The 26,675-nt window shown below is 32.0% G+C and overlaps 3 protein-coding genes across 3 annotated transcripts in view; 1 reads left to right on the top strand and 2 right to left on the bottom strand.

Moving 5' to 3' along the window:
• The window catches only part of LOC130902417 (cilia- and flagella-associated protein 57), a 29,681-nt gene extending 23,389 nt beyond the window's left edge, over positions 1-6,292 (bottom strand). The window contains exons 1-3 of the mRNA XM_057814557.1: positions 6,003-6,292; positions 5,659-5,935; positions 1,866-2,131 (exon numbers count right to left, since the gene is read on the bottom strand). Of these exons, the coding sequence (XP_057670540.1) occupies positions 1,866-2,131; positions 5,659-5,935; positions 6,003-6,208 (749 nt within the window). The 5' untranslated portion in view covers positions 6,209-6,292. The remainder of the gene's footprint in view (positions 1-1,865; positions 2,132-5,658; positions 5,936-6,002) is intronic.
• A 4,875-nt stretch (positions 6,293-11,167) lies between these two features.
• On the top strand, positions 11,168-12,584 carry LOC130901018 (uncharacterized). Its single transcript, XM_057812067.1, has one exon. The coding sequence runs from the start codon at positions 11,325-11,327 to the stop codon at positions 12,534-12,536; it is 1,212 nt and encodes a 403-aa protein (XP_057668050.1). The 5' UTR covers positions 11,168-11,324; the 3' UTR covers positions 12,537-12,584.
• A 2,806-nt stretch (positions 12,585-15,390) lies between these two features.
• LOC130901932 (uncharacterized) overlaps positions 15,391-26,675 on the bottom strand; it is a 92,280-nt gene continuing 80,995 nt past the window's right edge. Inside the window, exon 2 of the mRNA XM_057813634.1 lies at positions 15,391-16,129. Coding sequence (XP_057669617.1) covers positions 15,532-16,129 — 598 coding nt within the window. The 3' untranslated portion in view covers positions 15,391-15,531. The remainder of the gene's footprint in view (positions 16,130-26,675) is intronic.

Below are 26,675 nucleotides of genomic sequence, written 5' to 3'. Positions count from 1 at the left end.
TGTCCAGACCACCTAGAATGTGAACCGGTCTCTCGAAATCTTTGCATCAATCTATGGTTGTGTAGTGGACGCCAAACAGATTTGCCACTTCATGATAACTTTGTCCCTGCCTATTCTTTCAGTTTCGCGTTCACTTAACTGCCTAACTCTATTAATTTTTTGTTTAACTAGTCTCGACTTTAACACACCTTAATTGGCTTAAATTACTGCTGTCCACAAGTTGGTACAACAATAGAGTGAAACAAACATTAAAATATGCATAAAATTGAAATTTTTAAAAATACTTCAACTTTTTGTGATAGAAAAACAAAAAAACCCAAAAGATTAACATTTTAGGTTTTGATATTGAAATAAAGGGTGGTGAGTTATTTATGGCCCCGAGTTTACATGTAACCCAAACAATAAGGCTAGAAATTAAGGAAATTATATTGGTTATATTTGTTGCATTTCCAGTATTTGAATAAACAAGGCAATTCTTGAGTCGTTTTGGGCGTATAAAAGAAAATGTTATCTATCTCATGTTACAAACAACAGTTAAGAAGATCTATACTTAATCACAAGGTTTTCTATTTATATTTTTGCTTTGCAAACATTGATTCTTTTTGACTGCCACTGACTGGTGTAACCTTCAAACAAAACCAAGTGCGGCTACTCGTAGAGAATGAAATTGACATGTGTAATCCTGATACAATACAATCCTGATATGCATACAAAAGATTTATTTGCTTCCACAAATCAAAAAGAAACTGCGTGATCAATGATTTTCTACACTATTGAACATTAAAGTATCAATACCCATATATTGGAGCTACTTTAGAGTGCAGAAGTGGCACAAATGCATAGAAAAGTATAATGTTAAAGGGAAATTTTTAAGGAACAATTAAACTAGTTTAACGAGTATGTTTTCATTAGACAAAACTGACAAAGTAAGTAGTGAGTTTTGAAATAGACAAATACAAATATTTATAATTGGATATGGCCTCATTGTTTTTCAAAATCAACCGTTTCTTTAGATGTAGAAAAACGTTAAACTTGCAATTTATTTTTGATCTGCGAGAATAACAAGAAACCATTGGCTGGCGAATTCGAAATTCGATGTTTTGACTGTTCAAAAACATTTTTGTTTGAACTGATGTATGAAAGCTGACATTGTCGTGGTGGAGAATGACTCGTCTTCTGCGATTGGTTTCTCTGATTTATTTGAGCACTTCTGGCAAACAAATGGTGGTGTACCATTCAGAATTGACCGTTCTACGTTGCTCTAATGGAACGGTAGAGACATGTCCGATTATTCCGAAAAAACGATTGTTTGCTTCGTGCGTGAACAACTTGGATTTGGCTTGTCTTGAAAGACCCTTTATTTATGTTTAGTGTACGACTATATACGCGAGTGGAACTAATGCCAAGTACACCTCAATATCATGGTATGTCACATGACAATTTTGAAATATCGGTTTACGTACAGTATCGATGTTTTCTAGCAACCAGCCGCTTTGGACGACCTTCACCGATTCATTCTGTAGCGAAATGCCACCAAGATTGAATACGGAAAACCAGCGAAATACGGTGGCTCGAGATATTGCTTCAGTACTAATAGTAGAAGAGAGTTGATCGGCATACTGCTATTGGTCATATAAAATCTTCTAATGAAAATTTTCGCGATTCAACGTTCACCAGCAACACTTGTATAATATACATTGCAAATAAATAAAGCAAATAAATAAAAATGCTTGCCTATTATGATATGAGAAATGAGGATAGTCATGATAGATTAGCTGTCAGTTGATTCTTTAGAAACTAAATTCATGTTAAATGTTTATTTTGGTTAAATCCTAATGAGATGATTTAAACTTACGAGTACTTACTCTTCCTTTAGCTTCATGTTAATAAGAGGTAAATCAGAAGCATGAAAAACAGCTCGAATCTCTCCAGTTTCTAATATCATAATTTTGCCTCTGTAACTTCCAACTATCAATCTATCTTGGGACAGCCAGCAGCAGCTAGTGTAATAACAGGGATCAAGTTTGTTGTACCCAAACTGCTTCCAATTAAAATCGACGCAACCCAAACATCTCAGGCATTGCTCTCCACATACAGCTAATTGATTTGCGTCATTGGGATTACAAGCTACCTGCCAAGGATTTCAATTTATCATTATGGATATCAAAGAATCATTCTCAAAACTAGAGGTGTCAGAGCAAAGTATATGAATATTCATATGGACGAAATAGCAGTTTATGGTGTCAAATATTTCGATAGATAGCTGGAATTTAAGAATAAGAAATCACAAAAAGATAGTCCACAAAATTCACAATTATGTGACGAAGCATTGAAAAAAAATTATACCAGCATGGCGATATACAAGAATTCCCTCGTATGTCTTTATAAGAGGAGTGAATTGTCAAAAAATTACAGTGACTATTGTATTGCAGATATAGAACATTGCATCACAAAGATTTTTATTTTTGCCAAATGGCAAGAAAATTCATATTCTGATAACTTTTGAGTGGCAGTAAGATAAAAAGTTAATGTTGACAAAAGTTTTCAAGTTACTATGTGGAAACATTTTTTATCTTATCCTTATATTGTAAACATCACATTTTGGCGATGTTTTGAAGAACGTAAGTAACAATTGAGCAATCTAAGGAATTGTCTAAATCAGCTAATGCCTATTTAAAGTACCCGGTAGACTCATACTTTTGCAATACGTTTTTGTATGGTTTGTGAATTTATTTGATTGATTTTTAGACTTTAATATTTCAAGTTTCAATGCGAAAATGCTTCTTAAAAAGTTTTTCGTAATTTCCTGTTGGAAATTGGCTTTGTCAGTTTTTTCTGAAACGCAAGTATATTGGAAACTTGTGGAAGATGGGTACAATTCTAACTAAAGCTCTTTTCATCTAATAAAACTTAAGTTTGTTCTAGTATCTTTCACTTGCTACTAGTTCCATAAACTTGAGGCCAGCAGAGGAAATTAATATCAAAAAACTCCCGTAATTCGAGTATAAAGTTAGTGCAAGTTTCTTAGATTTTGTAAATTACTCGAAAGATTATTTACAGACTTCTCTGAAACAGATCTAAAAAGTATCTATGGAGTCTTGACACCATAAAACAAAAAAAAAACAATACAAAACAACTATCACTGCTGGAAAAACCAAGAAAAGCTAACAATGGTACATGCAAGAATTGGTTACATTACAAAAAAGGTATCGTTTCCGTTGACGACTGGTTATAAGTTAACTTACTACCCATAAAACATGTTCATCTTATTTATCATCTTATCATCAAGTTTCAACCACAAACATAGGAAATATCTTTAGCTTTTTATCAGTGACACATGAATATTATTATTATTAGAATTATGAACATTATTTACAAAATTTGAATAAATTTCTATTTCTTCTAAATTTGAGTGACAGCAGTGACAGAAAAGCAACCGTTATTGATTGCAATATGCTGTTAAGATATTACATACAATTTTCTTCCATTGTAGTGCTCTTAGTTGTCGAGAATTGTTCATGTGAAAAAAGAATTTGGATAATAATAGTTAATCAAACCAACAGGACACTCAATCCTAATCACTGATATTCTGATATACGAGAACCATCATATACTATTAATTGAAAAAATTCGGAACAATGACCAGCTGTCAAGTTTAAGAGAGTCAGTCCTTAGCTCAAATAAATTTTCACTCGATGAGTGTATCAACCACCGTATCGACGACTTAAAAGCGAATTGATATTAATTGCAATCAATAAATTCAGAAAATAATCAGTCGATCATCAAAATAACCAGCTAATTTTCTAATTCAATGTTATTAATTGCTTTGTTTTCATATTTTTGCGATACACTACACGTCTCCCCAGGGACATATTCCATTCATAAATCATCGGTAATTTCGATGGACTTTATCTCTGAAAATGAGCCTTATTATCAGGATAAGAAACATTATAGGCAGCAGAAATTAAGAGAACTAGAATGGACGAAGTGGAGAATTAAAGAATAAAGAAGACAAGGAACATGATGATGTGGGAGCTAAGCACCAAACACTTGGAATTAGAGGTACCAAACATTCATAATTATTACTGCTAGTTGATTGAAAAATGGAAGAAAAAGAATATACTAAAATACTCTATAAAGAGACAACAATTTTAGTACCAAACTTACTGCACAAGGGTACAGAGGGTGAAATATTTTTTTATTTAACACCGTCACAACTGTAATAATTGTTGATTCGACCCTGTGTAGCAATCTAAAAGAGCAGCTGTGGTCACTAGTGCAGAAACGGCACATGGGTAAGAGAATTATCTGCTACCCTTTCAGTAAAAAGGTGGCCGTTGTCCCGAAAGGAAGCGGAATCGTTAGGGGGTTACTACGCAGTGGGTCGCCAAGGCTTACAAACGCCTGGACAAGGAACTCTCCTTTTATTCCTCGATGGGGTTTTTCTGCTTTGCCCGCACCTGCCTTACCCTTGGTAGCTGAGCCGATTTCACTTAAGAGACTGGAGGGTAATCCGGGGAGGTGAGTGTCTTAATCACAAGGTTTTCAGTACCAAGTTCTTCCAAGTTTAGTATGGCATGTACTAATTTTTTTCTCTTCTTCTTTTTCAGCTTCTCAATTTTGTTGCTTTTTTTTTATTTTCTCCTCGTTGAAAACGTCTTGTTTAACCACCAATGCTTTGCTATTGATGGCCTTTTTTCTATTTCTTGCTCCTTATAAGGCGTTTCCAGCATCTTTGATAAACTTGTACTTCTTTTTCTACCTTTTGTTTGCTACTTTCTTCTGTGATTTTTCATTTTTATCTTGTTGTTTTGTGAAATTTTCCTTACATTGTTTGTTTTCCGACTGTGCCACTTGTTCTAGGATTCCTTGTTGAGCTTCATCTTTTTCCCGAGCTATTTCTTCCTTGTTGATATTTTCCTCCTTACCTTCCATTTGATTTTCTTCCTCTGATAACGTGTCACTATACAAAAATATGTTATCGCTTGCACTTTCACTATCACTAATTAATAGAGTCCACATTTTCTTGTTTTCATTTTTGTTGAATTAGTAGTTTTGCTAGCGTTGGAGTACATTTTTTTTTCGAAACTTTGTTGGTAGTTTGGTAGTAATAAAAACATTTCAGTTACAGGGCGTTATATGGTTAAGTCATTTCAAATTATTATCCTTTTTTTTATTATTCGTTTAAAGGTTCATGTTTATTACAAGATCAAAGATCTGAATTTACCACTCCATTTTTGGACACTAAGCAACAGCACTGGAGAAAAATCCTATCTATTTTGTAACTGGTCTTGAGAAAGCAAATGAACTTTGTTAAGATGCACTGAATGTTACTGGTTGTTAAATAATGACATTATCAAACGTGAAACAAGTATGTATACATGCTGAATGTTCAAAAACCTAATTCACATTAACTTATGGGCAGTGCTAAGAAACCAACGACAAAAACGAAAACGGTCAATATGATTATTTTCAGATGCCACAGTTAGATGAAATACTGACATAATCATTAGTTACTCATGAAAAGGCAAAATTCATTATTGGCTTTAAATTGGCAAAGATTTGAGTGGTGTAAAAAACTATCGATGCTCAGCCTGAATATGAAAACTTCTCAAAATTGTTTATACAATAACATTTAATTGAAAAATTGTGGTATACCTGTACAACTGTTCCTGTTCCATTGAGATTATTTGCTCTACCGAAACTCTCTAATCTTCCTTTTTCACATTTGAAGACGTAAAGTGTCCAGTCAGGTTCGGCGGTAACGCAAACGAGAAATTTTGAATCGTAAGTAAATTCCATACAAGAATATCTGCTACAAATAATATCTTTATCTTGAGGAAGGGTTATTGTTCTCTTTTTTTTACAAAGTGCTGGATCCCAGAGATTAATAACTGGTAATTTATCGGTAGTTTCTGCGATAGCAATTAATTTCCTAGAGAACATTTCAGTATTGAGCGATAAGCTATGAGATACGATAGAATTTGTCAAAATATTCTTACTTATTTGGACTGACCAGCAAGTGTGTTAAATTCTTTCCTTTGTCAGCTAATTTGATGAATTTCTGTTTCTTCAGGCTGGTATTGTGAACAGTCACAACACATCCTACGGGATAGACCACCTCATCATCGGAAAGAAAATGAACATTCCCTCTTATTTTTGTTTCTAAACCCACTAAAAGCTGGGGCTGTAGAATTGGTAAGCTCATTTCAAGTTGAAGTTAAAACGTACTTCACTAATAATATTTGTAGAATATGACAGTTTGTCATTGCATTTTGCGATTTGTTTGATCGATAAACGTCAAGTGATTGAAAATATTAATTCGTTCGCAGTAACGTATTTAGGAGCAGTAACGGTATTTAAAACTTAATGTGGAAGAAATGTTGAAGGTATCGCTTAGTGCTTATTGATTTATTAATAAGCGAACACATCATTTTTCTGGAAATATTCATAAAATTACACACTGAATAGATACATTAATTTATTAAGCCTACAGTGAGTGTTATATTTCACACAAATTTACCTAAATCAAATTTGAAATTGCTTCGAAACTCCTAGTATAATCATCTTTCTTAATTTAATCTTCGTGAAAATTGAATCATATGTTAATTGCTGACAGTTTTTATGTCAGAACGAATGAAATTAGAAAATTCTTATGATTTGGAAGGTGTCGTAGTTTTAATATTAACTCAGAATAGGAGAAATTCTAAAGGCATTTTTTATCCATTCACTAACACTGACACACTTAACTATTCACTGATATTTAATTTATATCCACACTTTATCTAATTCATCTAAACACACTGTTAAGTTGACATTTGTATTCACTATACCATCAAATTGTTGCCCGACTTTTAGTATGTATACTCTCGATTGATATATTCAATAAAACCACATTCTGGAACCTTGGGATTCTTAAAAACTCCAGATTGCTTCAAATAAACAACAAGGCTGTCTTAGAAAGTGTCTCTATAAAAAAGCAGTCGAAAAAAGTAAAGATATCTGCTTAAGAAATACCTGACGTACCTGCCAAACGTTTGCTTTTATAACATATTAGAACAGAACCGGCTTCATGGTTTATATCAGTGGACGAGCTTGTAACGATAGTATATTATTTATCAAGCGGTAATGTAGGCTATAAAACAAGCAGATTAAATTGCGTAATTCATCAACTTCAAGTTGAATACTATACTTCATCTACAACTATAACCATAAATATTAAAATACAAGTGCAAAGAAAGAAATAAAATTTTTATAGCGTCCTATAACAGTGCTAGAGTTGTAATTACTCAATTTTTTATTTAATAGAAACAATGTAGAGTTTGAATGAATATGTGAGCTTGAATTTGTTACATATAAGTTGTTAATATACTATTTTTGAGTTGTTATAGAGATATATATATTATTTCCAGTATTTATGTCTTAGTGTTTTTGGGAACATCAACGTATCTGTTAGCCGCAGTAGTTGATTGTCAGTCACCATTGCCTCTGGGAATAGTTATATCGTGTCCATCATCTACTCATAGAGTTACTGACGAGCGTTGAAAACAATGTAGTCAGGTAACTATGAGATTGTACCATATTGTATCAAATGTACTAATTGTACCAAACTGCTAAATTGTTTGTGATTGATATTTTTATTCTGAAATTTCTTTATGTATCGGTCGGACGAAGATTTAAATATTTCTAACTACAGTACAAAAAGTTCTATAGTCTGGTCGAGAAAAAATAAACCTGCCGAAATTAGTTCTCCGTCTCGGAAAAATATGGTTGATGGCTTAATCGATCCGGAATGGCATCCCTTTCGTCTTTTTTCCGGGAGAAAAAAATTACAATTGTTATTAACAAAAAACTGGATGAAAAAAAGAGGGGTCCAGTTTTTTGAAAATTTCTCAAAAAGTAAAACAATTTTTTTTTCTTGTTTTATTTTTTTTTCGGTAGATGAAAAAATTAGAAAAACAAAGATCTGCAACAATAGGGTAAAAAAAATTTTCTACTATTTTTTATTGAATTTTATAATTTTACTGTATGACTATTTTTTTTACCCTATTGTTGCAGATCGTTGTTTTTCTAATTTTTTCATCTACCGAAAAAAAAAAAAATAAAACAAGAAAAAAAAATTGTTTATAACAATTTGTTTAATAAACAAATGAATAAATTACGAGTAAAAAAATTTTTTTTTTGCAATTATGTAGAGAAATGCAAATAATGATTTTTAAGAAAAAAAAATTTCTTAAATATTTATTTAAATAATAGTTATATTAAAAAAACGATTATAAACAATAAGATATTGTTATTAAGAAAAAAATTTTTTTTTAAATCATTATTTTCTCAGGCTAATAATGTGGTGAAAAAAAATTTTTGAAAAATATTCAATTAGTCCATTTGTTTAAAAATTTTTTATAAACAAATGGCATAAACAAATTTTTAAAATTCCAATATGGTGCCAAGGATGAATATAAAATCATACCTGGCTTAAAGTTATTGAAAAAAAAATAGTTTAAATAATATTATATCAATTTTTCTTTTTTTAACTTGATTAAAAATTAATAATTAATGAAATAAAAAAATTTTTTAATTTTTTTTATGCCATCTTGTTCAGGATATTAATAAAAAGGAATCTACGAGAGGAAAAAAATTCAGGATAATTATTTAAACTTTTACACCGCCTTTTATAACAGCGAAAATCAGCAAAATAACTGTTAATTAACAATAGCCTAACTTTTTGAAAAATGGTTATTAAACTTTCTAAAACACGGGGTCATAATCTTTGAAGTCTCTAGATAATACCTGAATTTTTTGAAATTTTTTTATAAACATTTAGTTGCATAAAAAAATTATTTAAAAGCGAGACTCCGAAATGGCAGCGTCGCGCGCATGCCAAAACTGCCGCGCGGGAGCCTATTTTCAATGTTAAATAAAAATTATAAATATTGGTCGTACGATTTCGGGAGTCGAAGACTTCCTAGCTGAAATTTCCTGCTCTTTCAGAATTTTTTTGAATATTTGACCTACGACTTATACTTTTTGAGAAATTTTCAAAAAACTGGACCCCTCTTTTTTTCATCCAGTTTTTTGTTAATAACAATTGTAATTTTTTTCTCCCGGAAAAAAGACGAAAAACGTCTTTTTCGGGATGCCATTCCGGATCGATTAAGCCATCAACCATATTTTTCCGAGACGGAGAACTAATTTCGGCAGGTTTATTTTTTCTCGACCAGACTACTAGTATTAGAGTCTTTTAAACTGTATAAACCCATTATGGCTGAAATGGATTATGTAATTTACTGTAAGATGAAAGTTATTATATTATTGTAAGATCTACTACTTTTGTCGTCAGATGTTTCTCATCAGAATCTTTATGAAATTGTTGATATGTTCTGGTATGAAATCTTTCACCTTTTCAACTATATGATCTCGGATTTACTTACGCACGTAAAGTTAAATAATTTTCTACATACATTTTTTATGGTAAATATGTTTTTTAGCATGGAATAGAAAGTCTATAAAAACAGTGTTTTATATCTACTTCCTTAAAAGTACATTATCTGTATGGGATGACTTAATATTGTTACTTCTATTTACTTCATATTTATTCTTGAGTTTTATATGGTAACATTAGCTTCTTGTCTTATTACTGTGGTGGTACATAATATTTTATCTGAACTATCTCAATTCATCTTTTTCAGTACAAAATTTCAAAATTCATTCATCATTCATCAAGTTACTTTCATGTTATTGAGTTCGTCAATAATTTGAGAATCTTCTCAGATTTATCATAGAGAGTTATAGTATAGTGAGTTATATGTTTATCTCTACTAATAATTTACAACTGTTGAATTTAATAAGAGTAGATGAAAATATGATGGAAGTAGTTACTTTGACGCAAAAGTCATTAGCGAGGAAGTTCGTTTTGTCTCACATATTCTTCTTCTATACTCTAATATTTGAATCAAATGAGTACCAAGGTACCTCAGTTCAGCTTTTATTGATGTCAGTGTCTTATTTACATATAGTTTAGCACATAATTTTTCAATTGATTCGAGAGTTGTGTATATTTTCAGTATCTAAATCTTCAACAATGTACACACAACGATAACTGTTGGGTGTACTATGTAGTGATTGGTAGATTGATAGAGAAGTAGTAAAAAATGAAGGAATGGAAGAACTATATTTTGTTTGAAATTGAAATGTTTGAAATCTCTTATGATCACTTGGGTAGATATTTTCATTTCAAGTATTCAACAATGAATTAACATTTGAATGTTACTAAGATCGTTTTAGATTACGACACCCATGCATTCTTATTTAATTGATTATTTATTCATTCTTTACATTTTCTCGTTTGAACATTATATTCTACGATAACAATCCTCATTTACTGTACTGTTTTGTTATGTAAATTTTCTTTTGTTGCCTATTTGCTATACATAATCTTCTTGGACCGTTGCTAGGACGATTTACTGAAATAATATAATTTTATGTTACTATTTTTTGAATTTTTTAATCGGAAAACCTCTAAACAACAACCTTAAGGACTTGCAAAATATAACAGTAGATAAATGAGTAACTTTTCTTTTTTGACCTCAAGTCACTGACCTAAAGTTCAGTGATGTTTAATGTAATTGCTTTTTTTATAAACAACTCATATTCACCTTAAACAGAATGTGTTGACACAAAATGTACAGCGTGAAAACAAAGGATGTTTTTATTTGTGCAATTGCATTTGCTTTAAATTGGTTTTATTTATTTGTATGATAGTGGTTTTTTTCGAAGATTTTAAATACATGTCTTTAACTATTGATGTATTGCATTCTATATTTATGGGAAAATTTTGTTATTAGTTCCGAAATGTTGCCCCTTTCGCTAAGATACAAACGCTCGACGGGATATCAGCTGTTAAGATTCATTGCCAAAATTTAAGCGTTTTGCAAACATCAGTCATACATTCATTGTGTTTCATCTATAGTCAACGAAATTGAACGAACCATCCAAAAATAAAAAAACAAGTATTAGACCATCACCAAACAACTAATTCTACACACCTAGAATTTCCAACTTATTATGTGAATTAATGAGTATATTTTTATAATAAGTTTCAAATGAAACTTCCATATAGTATTCTAATTCTTAATAACAATGTCATTCAAGCAAACGTCAGATTAATGTATTATTTTTAGGTTATCAACTCTGTTGAAAAGTTCGATATATTTTGAAAGATCCCAAAATTTACTATGAATTTGTCTAATAAATAAAAATTATGATATAAATCGATAAATTCCAAGCGAACTGAAGTTAAAAAACTGCATTCTAATCCATCCAATATGTCAAAATCCAATGAAAACCAAAATAATGCAACTGAACAACCAGAATCTGGTAACCCTAATGTGACAGATACTTGGGATAAATGTGAGTGCAACTATCCAAAAGTCTCACTTGTCTGCGAATGTTCATCAAGCGATGACGATAATGTGAAAGGAAGTGCAAAAATTAAACCTCGAATGGTTGAAATAGATACAAACGTTTCTGAGGATGAAAAATTGAAGGATGATGCTTCTCCCCCTGAAAAAGATATTTCTTCAGACATTGGTATGCCGTCTAAACCTGCAAAAACCGACAGTTCTGTTATAGAAGATGAAAAAGCTACTCCAGATTCTATTTCTCCTGATACTGATTCACCATCAAAATCTGTTGAAGAAACAGAGGATACTGCATCCAAATCTGCTAAAGCGGAAGATGGAAAAAATATTACTCCTGATACAGATTCGTCGACTAAACAAGCTGAAAGTACTGAATCTGAGCCCGCCGAAAGCAAGAGTCCTCTTGTCGAGGGCGAAAAAGGAACTCCAGATGATATTTCTCCTGATACTGATTCACCAATCAAACCAATTGAAGATAGTTTACGTGTAGAAAATACAGGAGATATTGCACGTGTAGATATACCTGGAAGTGATATTCCTCCCGATGAAGGAGAAACTAAAAAATTAAAAGTTGAAGGTTTGGAGATTCCAAGCATTGACTGCAGTTGTAGAAAAGATGGGCAAACCTTGAAGGAAACAAATCTCATTGCCAGAAATGCGAACTGCGAAAGAACATTTATTATGGTTAAACCAGATGGTGTTCACAGAGGTCTGGTTGGAAAAATTATCAAAAAATTCGAACAAAAAGGATTTCGTTTAGTAGCATTATCACTTATATGGCCTACGGAAGATCTTCTAAAAAAACACTATCAGATGCTAGCTGACAAGCCTTTTTTTCCCGGTCTCATACAATATATGAGCTCTGGTCCAGTAGTTCCTATGGTATGGGAAGGTATGGGTATCGTTAGTACTGGTCGAAATTTACTAGGCGCTACAAACCCAGCGGACAGTGCACCAGGTACCATTAGGGGTGATTTGTGTATTCAAGTTGGAAGGAACGTCTGTCACGCTTCAGATTCTATTGATTCAGCAAACAATGAAATAGCTTTATGGTTTACTGAAAAAGAAATGATATCTTGGGTTCCTGCTATTCAGCCTTGGGTTTATGAAAACTAACATTGTGTAAAAAGTATTTAATAAAGTGTGAAAAATTATGTTAATGTATTGAGAGTCACTATTTATTCACTCATATACCTTCTTGATATTTCCAAACAAAAAGAGAAAAACCACACATACTTGGGAGTTTATGGCATTTTCAATTTTTTATAACCAGCTAATTTGTTCGATTTTAATTGCGAATCCAACTAAAACACTAATGACTTTCATTACGTAGAATTTTATTTTTCCCAGATCTTTTGCTTATAGTTGATAGTTATAACAGATGGAGATGTTATTGGTTTCAGAGCAATAAAAATGCGATGATGTTTCTTGTTATATTTAAATCATGTTTACATAATTCTCTAGTCTTTCCTAGCATTCCACTACAAATTTTCTGGAATTGAATATGAAGTTATTGTGAATACAATAGTTATTTTGCTCAAAAGAGGAGTCTCAGGTCACAGCTTATACATTTCATCCTCTATACCCGAGTGAGGATTAGAAACTCCATCTACGAGAATGGTCGACCAAATGAGGAGACGACTCCAGAAATGTTGAAGAAAATCCACGAAGCGGTACTGTACAATCGTCGAATGAAAGTGCGCGAGCTAGCATAGTGAGCGTTGCGGTACATCGCAAATTAACTCAAAATTTGGACTTGAGAAAGTGATGCGGAAGATGTGTCCATCGAGTGTTTGGTAATGTTTCACAGGAATAAAGCTGAACTTTTCATAGCGATGGATGGAACATGGGTCCATAGCTTCACACCCGAAACAAAAGAACAATCAAAACAATGGACTGAAAAGAAAGAATCGGCTCCAGCTGCAGGCAAGATCATGTCATCGGTTTTCTGGGATGTGCGTGGGATAATTTTCATTGACCACCGTGAAAAAAGGAAAACTATGAACGGAGACCACTATGCGAACTTATTGCAACGTTTAAGCGAGGAAATCAAGCAGAAACGGCCGTTTCGGTTTATTTTTTGCTCCCAGACCTTCAAAAAGGGCTCAGTGGTCAAAGATTTTCCAGCCATGAAGAGGTGATACCGGCAGTTAATTGCTATTCCGAGGAGCTTGATGATTCTTATTATAAAGAAGGGATTGAACTTATTGAACATCGCTGGAAAAAGTTCATAGAGCTAAAAAGAGACTACGTTGAAAACTAAATGTGTTTTTTACAAAATATTTGTGTTTTCTTCGATAGGCTAGGTACTTGTAGGACTATTCACGAATAATATCTACTTACAACACTTACGAAGTGTCAAGGAATTTCTAAGAAATAATAGTAATTAATACATTTAACTTCTAATAAAGTAGAAAACTGTAGAAGTAATAAATTAGAAGTTGCCTTTTGAAATATTATCGAGTTATTTTCTCTTATTATAGCCAACCCAAATAAAAAATGTTGTAGGTTCTGTCTCTTCACTCCTCGTTTTCATAGTCAGTAGCTTTGACTTTATTGATATTGTAGAATGTAACAGCTATTGGAGCTACTTATGAAGAATTGAGAATGCAGATAGGCAATTACAAGTTTGAAACCGTTCTGGCTTGTTGCTACAACACATTGTTTTCAATTTTGCTGCAAGTTGAGAAAAGGGCCAAAGGAACTCAGGAATGTTGAAATGTGCCTAAAGTATAATGTGTGATAACTCTTAAGTTGTTTACAAGGGGTATGGGTGATAAGGAAATAAGTTGGTTTGAGACAAGGAAAGTGCGGGATTTTCAAAAATATATGAAAATGTACAATAAATAGACAGACCTTTTGTAAATCGGTATAGCTGATGGTTTCTAAATGAGACGAGTGAATGCAAAATTTTATCAGAGACATTTGTCTTTTGTTCGAAAAGAGAGACTTGAAACATGATCTATTGACCCTCTTCCTCATTACTACAATACTCAGTATGTACATATTCACCGGGTTTTTGTGTGTTTGGCATATTTTTTATGCTTAGCGGCTTAGCCAGTATTCAGTATTATTTTATAGTTGATCTAACTGTTATTATTTTCTTTTAAAAGATTACCTTCTATTATGAGATCTTAACTAATCGACATACCAAAGAAACAAGTATTAAATACTTCATGTCGAGAGAATACACTTAATTCAAATGATGAGAAATGAATGAAAACAATACAACGTGACGGTGTAAGTGTATCGTATGTACAATAGCTTCTTATTTGTGAATTGATAGCCAATAAAAATATTTTTTCTCCCCACGTATGTTTCACTTACCAGGCTTAGCATCAAGTGATATCTGACTCTGGCCTATAATGTAGAAATGTGCCAAAGGAAATACATCGAAACCACTCTTAATTATTAGAAAGCTAATGAAATCTAACCCAATAGAAACCTACTAAAATTTCATGTTAACTGTTTACATTTTTTTCAATGAAATAATTAATCTATTGTATGATTATACCTTGTAAGACACCGCGTTACATTTGAGTGAAAAATTTGGATACTTCGTGTCTCGAAAAATAATTGATCTTTTGATAAAGCAGAAACATTCTTCTAAGAAACATGCCATATCGAGATATCTAGTTAGGGATGCTAGTAAAGAAGAGATACCGCGATATCCTCAAATTCTGAATTGGTTTCACTTCTCCGCTTGGTCAATGGCGTACCACCGATAAACGAGCAGTGTGGTTGTAAAAAGAATTTAAAAGATTTTATCTCCAAACGGTGGTAAATGTAGGAAAAGATCTAAGGGTATTAAAGTGTGATTTACAAATAGGGAACTGGAAATATTTTACCATGTAGCAAAATATTTTTGGGTTAAAGAAAAAAATGTCTTCATTGTATATCTTTGCACTTTTATCGTCTAAGGCTAATTATTTTATCCTTCATTTAGTGGGAAGGTAAAAATATCCAAAAATAACATTAGTTAAGAATTTTATTGTAAAAACAGTCGGTTTATTACAATATATTATATATAAAATTAGATTTAAGCTTAAAGGGTCAGTCTATAATATAGATACATTATTATATATTGCACAAAGTTCTTATTCACACTTATTTACGGTAATAACCGATGGTAATGCGCCTTCTTACTCTTCCCTATTACGTAGAAAGAATGTGGTTTTCCATTTCCAGAAAAATATTTAGTGAAACCTGACTTCTTAGGTTTAGCAGGAACATAATAGTAAGGTTTGTGAGGTTTTTTTTCTTTAATCGGTTTATCCAAAACTTCATTCCAACTTTCCGGTTGTCTGTAATCATTCAAGTAATCGTCTGATTTAGCTTTGTGTGATGCCGCTACTTTTTTCATCAAAGGTAGATTCCAATGATAAATTTTCGAAGGTTTACCATTGTTCTTGAACCCTACAGGTAAATTTCTGCTTTTACTGTTGATATCATCTAAAGAATTTGGCGCATTGTGAACGTAATAGTGTGGATGTGGAGGTAGTTTCACAATGTACATATGAGAATCATCGGATCGGCTGTGGTGTCTTGATTCTACGGCTAGTCTCTTCCTATGATGGCTGTTTGGACCTCTGATTCTCTGCAATCCTAGTTTTGTAAGAAGCTCATGATTTTTTGTTGAAAGTGATGGTTTACTGTCCGAGAGAGTGAAAAACAGAATAGCCAGTAGAGCTATGCAGAGGGATATGAACCTGAAACAAACAAAAACTGACATTAGGCTTTTGTATGATTGTTTTTATTGAACATTGAATGAAAAAAAAAGTATCGAGTTGACAATAAATATTTGTTTTTGAAAGGTAATACTCGTACGCAAATAAAAGAGGAATAAACACTGTGTAAGTAGACTGCACCATCTTTTACGACAGTAAAATTTTAAGGAATTAGCGGTAGCATCGAAAAAGTTCAGCAATATTGATATATCGAAAGAACGAATTTGCTATATACTAACTAAAGAAATAAACATGGGTGTGTTTTCCGCGCGTTGGGTACCGCGTTTGCTCCCTCGGATCAAAAGCGCATTCAAAGAACCTTGTCCAGGCCTTAATAACAGGATTTACAACTGCAGATGGAACCTGGGTCCACATATACAATTCTGAAATGAAAAAACAGTGGATTGCAGCCGGCGAACCTGCTCCGAAAAAAGTTAAGGCGCTTTCATCGGCCGGAAACGTGATGGCAACAGTTTTTTTTTAGGATAATCATGGGATTGTATTCGTCGACTATTTTTAATAATGTATGTATACTCGAATTCAATTGTATAGTGAATGTTTCCATCCTTTTTTAAAATTTTAGAAGTCAATTGATGATTTCGTGAAACAATTGAATGTAGAGAAAAAACACAATAAATTAAAAAAATACACGAAATGAATCATTTTAGAATATTCTGGCAACATGATATCATAAACATTTATTTCTATCCTCTTTGCTCGTACATCATTATCGTGCATTCACCTTTATCTTAAGTGTCAAAAAAGTAGCAAGGATAGGTCAATGAAATACTAAATATGCATTACTCATGCAAATCCATTTCATAACCTTCAAAGTAAGCTATTTCAGGCAAGGCATCCATCCGTTATGCTTAAGCATATTAAGATAGAGTTGAGTTATATTTTTTCTTTAAATCGTATATCAACTTGTTCCTTAAAAGTTATTGTTTCTTTTATCTTACCCACCTTTCATTTTGTAAGATCTGCACGAAAATTCAACTACGATACAGTACGTCTTTTCAAACAGTTTGTTAATTATTTCCCGTTTAATAGGGTTTTCATGAGAAACAGGAAATTAACAGTGTTTGCACAAAACCGATTTGCTCATATATATTAATTTGTGTATCGACAAGCAACTTTGTTAATAAATCTCCAATATTACTTACGAAATAGGGTTTCATGTTCTAGAGTGAAATTATAAGGGTTGACATTCAAACTTTGGAGAAGTAGTTAATTTTCTCGATCATTTTTCTTGACTAGGAAATTTCTAGTAGAACGAATAGTAAATAATTATGAGTCAAACAGTGTTGTTTGCTGATAAATTTTGAGCGGAGTTTATATAGTGCGATAGTTGGAAATTGAATTAGTTTTCAAACTAACACCATGTGAGAATAAGTTTTAATCATTATTTTTCTTCAACACTTCAGTTAAATAAATTGAATTCGTTTTATTCATTGTTAGAAAATATATTACTGATTAAAAAGCGAACAAATTATCATTAATTTTCACTAATTTAGATATTTTACCCAAATCCTTTTCATACTCAAAACAAAATCTCACTTAAGCCTCAATAATTAATTAAAATAAGCAGTAAATTTTCACAAATATATACTTTTCAGTTTTTTTAATCCAAATAGAATATTATGAATAATGAATGAATCCATATTAAGAAAGTCAAAAAAATTTAAGTACCTCAAAATAAACAGCAGAATTGAGTTGCGAGATCTCAAACAAAAAAACAAAACAAAGAAGGAAAGTAAAGAAAAGGATGAAATAATAATTAATAAAATTCCTATCTAACGAAATGTTTCATATATCGGAATGGCTAAAACAATATATTGCTGATTCAAGGGTTGAATATTTGATAAAAAGATTAACTTATTGTCAATACCATCAAATAAAAAACTAACTAAATATTTTCCTATTTCCTATTGATTATTTTGACACAAAAAATTATTAGAGGACACTATTGATCCCGTTCTCACAAATAAAATCGAAAATGATAATGTATTTATAACATTTACCCTTTCGCAGCATTGTGTTACAAAACAATCTGATGTTAACATCAATCAGCAATTTACATCTAACTTAAATCACAACTGTGTAACTAGCTAAGGTCTTCTCAACAGTATTCTTAGATTTCTTGATATTTGTACACTAATTAACGTACGGCTGAATAAGGATTAACCCTCTTGAGTCTTCTCTCTGTTCCTTCATTGTCAAGGAGCTGGATTACCTCAAAATTTCAACATTGGTGTGGTGATGAAGATGATTCGAAGCAAATTTCACTACAATTTGGTTAACATTGTTTTTATCCAGATTCTTGTGGAATTTACTGTTTACAATGTACCAAGGTGCATCCACGATGTTCCTTAGTACCTCGTTCTGAAATCTTTGAAACGTCTGAATGAGTTGTAGTCTAGTTTGAATAGCACAGCCACAAACCACCAGATGAGCTTGAGGGTATGTTTATAAATCATATCTTGTGTACAGACAGAGTGGAATTTCGTCCTATCAGCCAATACATTTTTATATATTTACTTCGAAGTTGTTTCCTTTTCTTTTTAATATGAGCTTCTCAGCGAAGGATGAGGCTGCTAATGATCTTAAAACTTATCGACTGATCAGTGTTTATCAGTATAAATTATTAGCGAATATTGTCAGGCCCATCCCCTAATGCCATATGACGCCGTTAACCAGAGTGTAAGGTAAAATAATACGATAAAAAAGATAAAACGCATATACTCGTATGTATATCAAAATAAATCGTTAGCTATGAGGTGACATAATAAAATGTTGAAACACTTAATTTCGATCCACAAACCATCTTGAATATTTAATTCAATAGTAAATGAAAATGTTTTAATCATAACTTCCAATTTGGTTAATTATCAAATTTTACTTGCAACATTTGTTCTAGTTTATTTTTAAAAATGACATATTAGCAGACCATAAGCGTTTCTTTTCATTTTTAAGAGCAATTCAAATATTTTCTAGAAAAAACAATGTAAATACCCAAAAAATTGTTAACTACTCTATCTAAATGCCTTTCTGATAATGTGTACCTATTTAAAAATAAGGGGTTGAGGAAGTGAAAGGAAGAGGGTTGACAAACGACGTATGTGTCTATTGTGAAAATATATCCCGAAAATATTAATGTGTTTTGGTAGTTTCCCAAAAATCTGATGAATACTGTCAAATATCCAGGTTTTTTCTGCGAATCACTCAGTATGCGGAAGAGGAGGAGAAAGAGTGGCGATTTTAACAAAGGAAATGTCACAAACTAGAAATTAATAGCTACAGAAAATAAACACCCAAGATCTTGATACAATCGCCAATGAAAAACGTTTCTCAAACACAATTAGAAAAATTAAAAATTGTACTGCCGGAACGTATTCAATTACACTTATATGAATAACAAAGAGATGGGAATAATTAAGCACACGTCTCGATATTATCAGCTTACATAACTGTAATTTGAAACCAATAAAAAAGTTTTAAATGAAATCATGTTCAAGAGAAAATGAATACCTACGGTGTGCCGTATTCAAGTGACGACAACTCTGTATTTTTTGGGTACATTTAAGCATTTAATCCATTAAATTTCGAAATACAGGATCCAATTAAAATGTTTTAGAGACAATGGGAATTAATAGTTTGATAAGATAACTAAGACTATGAGTATGACTCTAAGGAGAAAAATTGAAATAATTTTTTTGTTTGGAGATTATGCTCGTGGCAATATCATATTTTGATAAAGACTTAAGGAAAAGTCGAAACGTCAATTTAATGTATTTTTCAAAAATTATCAAAAAAAAACTAATTTTGAAACAGAAGAGACTCAAAATCAAGAATATTTAGAAACATAAACATATCACAAGGTCTAAGAAATAAGAAATTGAACAAACTAGTTTATATTTCTCTGAAAGTGTAGAAAATGAATAAACAAATAATTAAATAAGACCTTGTTATAAACTAGTTTAAAAAAAATAACATGAACATCTAATCACTGTGATAAAAATATGTAATGAAGGCGCCGTCGCATTCATCGCGTATGCGCTAAATTTTACACTTCCATTATAACAGAACAGGATCGGTTTCACCGTCTATATCGTAGACGAGTTCGTAACATTATTTTTGCAATATAAGTTGAGTAGGAATGAGAAATTGATTGGAAAAATGTTAAGTAGACTTTCGTTTTCATACTTTTGTCAGTTCAACGATACATGTTTCACATTCAGGTTTTCATCATAAGTTCCACATATTGGTGGATTTTTCGTTAGATTGGACTTTATGTGCCCTAGCCTTAGGCGATCGATTTTAATTTGGTGAGTACGACTTTTGACACCACTATTTTCCATGGCTGAACGTATAGTTAATAGATTTCAATATTGACTACGGTCTGGTCTGTTCCTAACTTTGTCACTTGCACTACAAATTTGTTCTGATTGTCGCCATCACTTCGCACAGTTGCTGTATCGTTGTTATTTGCTGGTACTTTGGCACATAGGTCTGGTTCAATTTCAATTCAATTTCAAAACATCCCTTGTCAATTTTCTTGTATTCATTAATTTCTTCTCAAAAACATCTGAAACCCTTATAACATATTATGTAGGAATTGAATAATGTTTCCAAACGTCCACCTTTCTTTGAAGAAAGTTAATGATTTCTTGTGGAAGAATCAAAATGTTGGTCTTATCTCCATGAAGGCATAAATACAGCTGCCAACTTTCTGATTGTTACCAGCTCCATTTTACCAAATCAATGTTTCCATGGAAAAAAGATAACAAACATTTGTCACCAAGGAGTTGTTTTTATAACATTCTGAAAAGTTTAATGCTAAAATGTGAATTATTTGTGCCTAAGTTTATTGATAGGTTATGTTAACTAGTAATCCTTTGTTCATTTTTTGAGATCCTCACAATTTTTATTTCCATATACAGTCTTAGAAGGAAATAAAATGTTCATCCGAGTTTACTGGAGAAACTTCTCTCTACAATCCCAAACATCTTCTTATTTTCAAAACTGACAATCTAGCTATTATATTCAAAATCCAAACGCAAAAAATATATAGTTTCATCATTATTCTTTTATATTTGAATATTTTAGAATTGATTGGAAAATAGAAAATTGTTGAAATATCCAGAAAATTTTTATGATGTTCCAAAACCTTTCTTAATAAATAAGGTACGTTTTGAAATTCAACTTTCCAAGTATTTAAAAATATCTCTCGTTAAATTTGTTATGCGAGTGTTAAGAAGATCATATTGAAATAATTTAGTGTGCAAATCAAAATAATAAAAAATTGAGTCTGTATATGAGATAATATTCTCCATACCTACATTATTTCGAAATCGCGAATCAAAATATCTATAATAATCCCATATATCACAACTCGTTGATTAGCAATGGGAAACATTCGAAAATGTCACCATGTATAAATGTGTGAAAATTTTGATCTGAATTTCGAAACGCGACGCACTGTATAATTTTATGTTCAATATATCAATCACAATGAATTAATTGCAAGTATCTTGATGTACCATAAACAACAATTTATTAGTTTATAAAAAATTCCAATTTAACTTTTTTTCGTGCCTCAACGAGCCCTTATAGCTCGAAGATATACAAGCTGTAACTAAAAATCTCAATTGTGTTTGACATATGTTCAGCAGGTCTCGCAAACTTCAAACAATTTGCCTTAGGGCGGACATGGGAGTAGTACCATGGGGTCATTACAGGTCAGGCGTAGTACTTTGATCGCCGTTATAGTCCAGGTATTAGGAACTAAAATAACAGTTTTCACGTCTTGTTACGATCTTACTATTAATTTCTTGCATGATATGATCCACCACGAATAACCGCTGTGACCTCTATCGGCTTTTGCATGAGAAAGGTCATAAAAGCGACTCAATAAAAGTAGTAATTATGTTCACAACTAATTCCATTTTGGTTAAATGTTAATTATAAATATACGGGGTATTTGCAAAGTGAAAAATTGCTATGAGTGATTTGCTATTTGAATTCAATACGCAAAGTTGTTTTTATTTAACGAAATTTGACTTGAATGAAAAGAAATTTACTTTCTGTCTCAATGTTTAGAAATTTCTGATTTCGATTCAGTATCATTACTATTTTTTTTTATATTTGCGACACTTTCTTTTAGACTAGTTTAGTGCAAGTGTCAAATAGAGGTATCAAAATCGACAGATATGGAATTAAACGAGGCTATAAAAAATATTTGTAGCGTTTATATATTCCGTATTTCAAAAACTTCATATATAAAACTTAAATGTCTTATCCAGTAAACACGTCCACGCCCGAACATGATTTAGTGGCTATTTTGTAGTTAGCTGCACGTGGTGGGGAATTCTAATCGACCGTGAAAATTGGATCTTTGTACTTGACTAAACTACTATACTAAACTACATTACTATTTTTTACTATCCGCAGGCACTGAATTACGCGGTATTCTACTAAATTAGTAGCCATGTCTAGACTAGGCTTATGGATTAGCGAAAAGTACTATTTCTTAGACGTATGTATGCCCAGCGTTATCCAAAAAATTATTCATCATGTTCTAAAACTTTTGCGGACCAACTAGAACCGTGAATTCAGAACTGATACACCATATGCTTTAAATTAGAATTTAGAAATGAGACCAGAATACTTTTTCAATGAGTAAATGTTATTGATTGATTATAATATTCTAAAAGGAAATTTATTTATTCAATAATTTTGCCTCCGATGTTCTGTTATATAGCTAAGTTCTCAAGACATGGAATTGCTTATTTTCATAAGAATCACGTATAGATAGATCTTTTTGGGGTAGCTTGTGGCATATTCCAATGTGACCTTTTTGATCTATCGTGCTTTTATATATCTAGATAGAATTTTTCAGCTTATACTTGAAATTTTTTGTCAATTCTTTCAATTTCATTTGTCAATTTAGATAAAATATCTTGTTAACAAGAGTTTTGACCGTTTTTCAGATTTCACACAGTTCTGTCGTGAATTATGGCGATTAATCTAATATTAATTGCTTGGATTGCTTTTGACCTGTTGAATTCTTTCATCATATGGTACTCCATTTATTTTTTATTGAGTATGTAATTCGGAGGTTTCGGCTCCAACGAATGACATTGATCATTTCCTCTGCCTTTTCATGGTACTTACGATCTTCATGGGCGTATTATGCGTATTTTGAGCAAACAAAAAATACCATATTAGCTTGATTCAACCTCGAATATTTTCAACACTGTTTGGCTCTTATTGGAGTTAGTAATTGAACAATATTTCTTTTAATTTCTTTCAAACAATAGTCAATAGACGTTATTTCCGTATTGAAAATTGTGGTATTCTCAATTAGACTTTATAGGGACAGCTATCTCTTGTTTTTGCGTTTCTAGTCTTGTTTCTACGCTTTCCGACATCTTTGTGCCATCTGAATACCAGTTGGATTCATCTAATATGGGTGTATCTCCCTTCTGGTCTTTTCTATCAGGTAAAGCTATTTTGAATTTGTTTTTGAAGCTGAATATTATAACTATTACCTCAATAGGTTGCTTCAATACAGTTTTTAGAGTATCTGCTTTCAGTTTATTTATCCATGCAAAGAGAAACTGAATCCAACTAATTCCATCATTTGTTATACATGTTGACGGAATTTTTTTTGGAAATGACTAGTCCTGGGTCATGGTCTAATTTTCTTAAATAATTTCGATAAATTTAGGGTTACAGTGAATTAATTTAGAACTCGAAAATGCATACAATATGCGATATTCCAAAAAATTAGAGTCTCTTTGGACTTTTGAACAAGTTCTGGTTATAGTTTCTACCTAAAGGAAAAATATTTTCCAATTACTATTAATGAGGATAATTGGATATGTTTTAGAGTTGTAGAAAATGAGAAATCAAATTAAAAGTTATTATTATTGAGTCGGTGGCATGAGTGGGCTCATATATAAAACTATTAACTAAGTACTATAACCACTGATTGAGCGTGTAAGTTAGAATAAATGAGAAATTTTGTTTGATACAATAATTTTAATGCAGATTCTGTACAAAATAAATAATTTATAAACGAAATTCAGCTTTTCCATAGATACAATGAACCCTTTTGTTAATTCACATAAGTAATTGTTGAATGCTCATCTTTTTGGTTGTGGAATTTTCTCTTTAGATACTTTCTATTCCAAGCGAATGACTAACTAATAACAAATGTACGTTAATTAGCAATTAATGTTTCCCGTTATTTGCCAACAGTATGAACGAAGACAATAATGATATAAACAGAATAATTTTCAACAATCACAAAATCATAGCGTAGCAACAGTGTACCTGGTAGTTACTACTACCAAAAGATTTGTAGTCTGAATATTAAGATTATTGCGTTTGCATTAGAAATTTGAATATTATTCGTTTTTCATAATCTAAATAATGTTAATGTTAATACATACTCGTATTACACCACAAAAAGCTGCCCAAGTTATTGCTTTAATCGAAAATGGACTCAGCGAACTAGCTTGATAATTGGATATGACCCACGCAGCGGTTCGAAGTGTGTACCAGCGTTATGAGGAGACTGGATCCTTTCATAGGCGAACTGGAAAAGGCAGAAGGCGATTTACAATCGCTCGTTATGACCGCTTTATTGTGTCAACAACATTAAGAAATCGTCACCTTAATGTCGTTAGAGGACAGTAAGACGAAGACTGCATGAAAATAACCTGACCTCTGAAACCTGCGATTGGTCCAAAACTTAAACCAGTTCATCGATAAGCACACCTCTCAGATGAGATCAGAATATGGTGGCTACCAAAGAGGGAATGTGTACGGAAGAACAAGAGAGCGATTTGCGATTTGCTGCTTTGAAGAGCGGAGTGCTTATGGAGGTAGTTCTTGTATGATCTGGGGTGTTCATTCGTAGTGAGGACCGTGTTTACAGGAGAAGATATATCGTGGAGATTTTAGCAATTCATGTGGTACGTTACGTCGACTACATTGGAGACGAATTTACCTTGATGTAGACAATGCAAAAGTCCGCACACCGATAGAATCGTGCAAGAATACTCCCACTTCCTACCCCAAACTAGATCCCAGAGCTTAGAAGAGCAGTAGAAGAAGAATGGCTCAACATGCCACAAGAAACAATAGCTAACTTGATTAGATTTATGTCTAATCGTATAAGAGATGTTATTAGGGCAAGAAGAGGTCATACCCCTATTTATGTTAATAATAATGAAGCTTTAATTGCTCTATGCATGAATTTCATTATATTATACATAGGAAGTTTCCATAATTTTATACTCACATTAAAACATATGTCTTTTTTCTGATCTGATAAATAATTCAAAAAAATATATAGTTAAAGTCAAAAGATTACAGTGGGTCGATTTCTATGCACGCAAGTATATATATACAAATAAAAATACAGAGATATTTCATTAATAACGTAATTCGCACGATGTAGATTGCTACTTTTCATCAATTATTGTTTAGTTGCAGTTTCATCGTATCTAATCCCCTCATCACATAGTCATTGTTGCGTTTTAGGGTTTAAAATCTTCGTTCCATTTGAACCATCCGCTCCGGCGACTATGGTAGAATACATTAGTTATTACAATAATAGATTCATATTCGACATGTTATGAATCAGACTAAAATCACAGTTAGAAGCTACGTTCATGTTCTCATGATAGCTGCTAGATACAAAGATCATGCTACTTTCCTATAGAAATCCACTTTTTATATGAGTAACTAGAAGCCGCTGTGTTTTGTCGGTTCGTGCTAGAAAACTTTCAAGTATTCCAACTTCTTGTGAACTATACTTTCGTTACCAGATGATTAATTTTGTGTTTCTATCAATGCCGATTTCTTGTAATGCAAAGATGAAGGAAGTTTGTGTTTATGTAACATTTCACGACTCATATTGGGGATTATTGATTACAGCAAATTTTAAATAGTTGAAATATGTCTCTAATAATTTAAAAATATTTTAAAATTGGGTACTTTTCGCCTTACTACTTGAATAAATTACCGCTTGGTATTTACTAGATTTTTATTATTATCACGATGAGAAAATACTTATTTTTCACGGTATGGCGTGTGAAAACACATACTTGAATGCATGTAACCAATTTGCGGTATTTTCAAACATATTTTATTGCGTTTACCTTATATACATTCTCTTGAATCTCTAAAGAGTATCATAAATCATTGAGTAGAACTATTAAAATTCAGAAACCGCTAGCTCTGTCTCAAGAGAGGCAGTGCAAGGTAAATATTGACAGGTTAAATTTGTGTACCTTCAAGGTATATATAAATAAAATAAACTAATATACGAGGCAATTTGAAATAGAAGAATTTAAGAGAACTAGTTTCTCTATGCCCAAAGGTGTGCCTTTGTTGTTTTTAGTTTGTTATGTTGTGAAATTTACTGTTATACATAACAAATTTCCTTCGTATCTCTTACACAAGCAAACGTATAAACCAATGAAATTCAGAAGCTTTACGTTTGCGGTTAAGATTG

Source organism: Diorhabda carinulata, chromosome X, assembly GCF_026250575.1.
Source record: "Diorhabda carinulata isolate Delta chromosome X, icDioCari1.1, whole genome shotgun sequence".
Taxonomy (NCBI): domain Eukaryota; kingdom Metazoa; phylum Arthropoda; class Insecta; order Coleoptera; family Chrysomelidae; genus Diorhabda; species Diorhabda carinulata.
Note: the sequence above shows the minus strand (reverse complement) of the source record. Positions and strands in the feature narration are given on the sequence as shown.